The following is a 4,400-nucleotide window of genomic DNA, read 5'->3' as shown; positions in this document are numbered from 1 at the left end:
CATTCAAGCCTATTAACAATATGCACAATATATTAATGAAATCTAAACATGCAATTATTGACAGTAGAATATAATGTAAAAAATGCAGATGACATACATTTACTAAATGCTAAATGGAATTCACAATATACTATAGAAATATACCGGATGAGGGAACAAGTAATAAACTGAAAAAAGACAAAATGCACTCACAACAGAATAAGTGGAGAGCCATAGCCATTGTAGCACATCTTCAGAGCTGGTGTAATGCCAGGGGTACTGCTGCCACCAAAGATGTTAAGACACTCAACAAAAACATTTAAGTTCACTTTGAATGTTATCATATCCTCTTGAATGTTGTATTCCTGAAAGAGTCATAAGCTTTAGATACACAGGCACTCAAAAGTATTATATGTTAAGATAATCCAAGGGGGTCCAAAATATGAACTTGGGATACTTAAAAGTCATTCCAGACAACAGTAGAACAACTGAAAATGTGAAGAAAAAAACACATTTCTGTAAATCCCTACAGTGTGACACTAGATTATGAGGAAGGATTTTGTTGTATAAAAAGATAAAATTCTTTTATCCAGGTCCATAACTCTATGACTGACTTCTGATTAGTGCATAAAACTCCTGCTAGACAATGAAAGAGATTGAACAAAAATGATCTTACACTGCCTTTTCACCAAGATCACCGCAGAGACCCAAAAAAAAGAGAGTTCAACACCTACTGATCATCATGGAAATGACTCCTTTAAAAGTGTTTGCTAAAATTCAGTGTTGGGTTCTAATTTGGGCCCATTCCCCTCATGACCATCTTTTTACAATTATGCTTATCACTGGCCATTAGCCATGTTAGCTGCAATTCCAGTAGCTATTTTTTTTCAGATTCAGAAGACATTAATACATATCTTAACCCTCTCTGGACGGGTGGTACAGCATGTGTACCGCGCATTCAAAAGCCCAGTGGCCGGGCGGCACAGTATTGTGCCAGCCATTCAAACGCCCCGGCATTTGGACATTCAAGGCTAGAATTCCCCCGTCGGGGATGGGTTAATTTAAACATGGTATTGCAGTAACACAACAGTCTTGAAGAAAATACTCTTTCTAGGTACTGTTTATGGAAAAATACAAAAATGAGAAGCTATTTATGTGTTTAAACTGGTTGAACTACTGCACATAGTTTGCCTTGTGTGTGTGTGTGTGTGTGTGTGTGTGTGTGTGTGTGTGTGTGTGTGTGTGTATGTGTGTGTGCGTGTGCGTGTGCGTGTGCGTGTGCGTGTGCGTGTGCGTGTGCGTGTGCGTGTGCGTGTGCGTGTGCGTGTGCGTGTGCGTGTGCGCATGAGCATGTGTGCGTGTCCAAAACATATTTTTAGTCTGTGTTACTACAAACTAACCCATTATTTCATTGTACATCTAAGCTATAACAGATATACTTACTTGGAACATATCTGACTGGATGAAAGCATTGGCTTGGATACATTTTGCTTCTTCAACTGTGACTTTCAATCCATTACTACTAGCAAACACTGTGGCTGTCTGTTGAAGAAAAAGAATAAGAATAGAATATTTGTCTATGACCATCAACAAGCAGTTTTTTATGTGACTATACTCATTCCACTTTTGGTATATACATAATTGTAACTCACATTATAGTATAGATTTCAGTGCAGTGGCATGAATAAAACTGGAAATATTATATCATGCAAACCTCTAGCAAAGGTAAAACTTTATACATTAGATCAAAATATGAGTCAAAAACATCACTCTTATCTTTTCTTGTGTTATATCATACTAAATTATAACTTGGATTACTTCTCAAGCTACATTAACCCACACAGGAGGGGTGGTACAGCATGTGTACCGCGCATTCAAAAGCCCAGTTGCCGGGCGGCACAGTATTGTGCCGGCCATTCAATTGATTTAGGCCTAATAATTCGAACGCCCCGGCATTTGGACATTCAAGGCTAGAATTCCCCCGTCGGGAATGGGTTAACAGCTAAAGTTGGGAGATAATATGAGAAATATAAATGTATGGACAAATGAAAATGTATAGACAAAACATAAACAATTAACTTTATTTTCTATCAAAAATAGTTTCTGATCTATGCCATAAGTCCCAGTGCCTTTGGTACAATCATAACATAAAACTCCTTTGAGAATCTGTCCCACCAGATAATTTGGTATAAACATGACCTTCCATCAGTAAAACTTGAAAACAAATTTTTGGTGCAACCAAATGAAAACTGACCTGTAGATGGAAATCAATATTTTTGAGAGGAATGTCACTGTCTGGTTTACAATATTTAGACTTGATTCTCTATATTGCCATTTTGTCCAATATCAACCGCTTCCATGCTTAAAATGAAGAACTACTCTTATCAGTTCATTTTTCTTTATGATTAGTTTGATATCAAAGCAGCCAGCAGAATATGAATCTCGACATATGTATTTGAAATACTACATACCATTTGCAAGGAATCCAGTCTGTTACAATATCAGATCTACATATCATGGATTGTACATGTTTGTAGCTCTTATATCTGTACATGACCTAGTGTAAGTTTCATGACATTTGGATTAAGAATCACTTGTAACTACTATTTTTATCTTAAATCTATCTTTTACGTCCCAGTGATACACTAATTCTCCACATTATCTCATTAACCCATTGCGTACGGGTGTCATGACATACATGACGTAGGAGCTTTGGCCTGACGACGGGCGTCATGACGTACACGACGTTCAGGGATTTTGGCTCACTGTGCTATTTTATTTTGCTATGAAAAAGGAATGAGTGATGATGGCTACTGCAGTCCTAATTACTATAATTACCGTAATATCGTGCAAGCTTAACGTCCAAAACCTAGATGGCACCACTTTTTCCTAGCACCAGCAGGTGAGAGAGCCTTGAATGGCACCCATCCACGGTCTCTAGCAAGCACTGTCTCTATAGAGCGATGGCACACACTAAGTTGATGAACCCTTGCTCTAAAGTACCGCCGATGAACGATTGGCAGGCAGAACGAGAAGAGGAAAGTGACTCAATCCATACCCAGTGTCTAAAATGTGCTCCTGTGCCAATATGGATGCCTTTCACTGTGGCACTCACAGTCACAAGAACAGGTTTCATTCCTCTTCCCTACCTCTTCTTGTTATCTTTATTGTAGGTGGTTATATGTTTCGTATTCGTTCATGACAGCACAAAAATACGAAAAAATAAAGTTGCCTTTTGTCCTCCCATAAAACAGTAATACTTCTATCACATTGAGTATAAAGAAAATAATGAGCTAATATGGATAATATACTACAATTTTAGTCAACTGCAGCACTGATAGAGCCTGTCATATGGCACATATAAGTCTCTAAACTCAATAAAACACAAAAAAAATAAAACACAAAAACTGCTCTAGTTTTGCAATGAATGACTGAAAGAGATTGGGATGCTTCAAATTATATTGCTTCAAGCTGTCTCTCTCTAAAATAAAACCTATCCTGGAGGCTGGGCAAGCAAATTTATCTCCGTCTGCAATGGGTTAATACTGGAGGTGCATTAAGTGAAACCAACTGACTGAAGCTGAGTGAAGTGTCAGTGGCATGTGAGCTCTAATTAAGCGAACGTAAATCCGCTCTCTCAAAATAAGCTTAAATTCAAGCCTAGTTATTAGTGATCTTTTGTTTTGTGGATTCTCAGGAGCCATGGCCGCACGATTCCATACTGAGAAATGTAACTATTAAGAAGCAGCAATGCCCATCGAGAGGTAAACAGTAGTAAATAACCTGGCGCTCTTTGAGGTTTTAAATCACATTCATTCTTCAAGTTTTGACAAGATTTGACGAGTTCTTTCTTACTATACTTCAATTACAAACTTCTAACTCACATCACGAAAATTGACAGCTTTCAATAGATGCAACACATTCTTGGCATTGTCGATTTTGGTCATCAACTGATAATCATTGTGTTCATCGTCCAACTGAGATGAAAATGACATTTTTCTTGACGTTTGTGATTCCAATGGTCCGCATAAGCAACAGCTGGTACATCCAACACTGTTTGTTGTAATTCTTGTCAAATTTTGTAATTTGAAATAGAGATTACTATCTTCATATACCTGTATGTGTATATATGTATGTATATATATGTATATCTGTATATAAGCAGAGACTTCGTAATTATGCGTCAATGATGTTATATGCTGAATATATAGAATGGTATTATGCAAAAGATATTATATGGAACTGTTATTCTAAGCAGCGCAACAAATTACATTTGTATCTTTAGACATTTTTATCTTTAGAAAGATATGATTCAATTACATAACTCTTTTTCTATAACAGTAACCTGTGCTCACCCTTCACTTGCCGTAAGCAGAGGATGTATCACAAATCTGATTCATCTGTGCTGGATGTTACGTATT

At 37.2% G+C, this 4,400-nt stretch overlaps 1 protein-coding gene across 1 annotated transcript in view; it reads right to left on the bottom strand.

Annotated features, from left to right (window-relative positions):
* Positions 1 to 4,040, bottom strand: part of Rad1 (Radiation insensitive 1) — a 6,199-nt gene extending 2,159 nt beyond the window's left edge. The window contains exons 1-3 of the mRNA XM_043027071.2: positions 3,864 to 4,040; positions 1,423 to 1,521; positions 193 to 344 (exon numbers count right to left, since the gene is read on the bottom strand). Coding sequence (XP_042883005.1) covers positions 193 to 344; positions 1,423 to 1,521; positions 3,864 to 3,974 — 362 coding nt within the window. The 5' untranslated portion in view covers positions 3,975 to 4,040. The remainder of the gene's footprint in view (positions 1 to 192; positions 345 to 1,422; positions 1,522 to 3,863) is intronic.
* Between the last annotated feature and the right edge of the window lie 360 nt (positions 4,041 to 4,400).

This window comes from Penaeus japonicus, unplaced genomic scaffold (genome assembly GCF_977035675.1).
Source record: "Penaeus japonicus unplaced genomic scaffold, GWHDUDI00000001_assembly GWHDUDI00000008, whole genome shotgun sequence".
NCBI classification, from domain to species: domain Eukaryota; kingdom Metazoa; phylum Arthropoda; class Malacostraca; order Decapoda; family Penaeidae; genus Penaeus; species Penaeus japonicus.
This window is presented reverse-complemented; position numbering and strand designations above follow the sequence as displayed.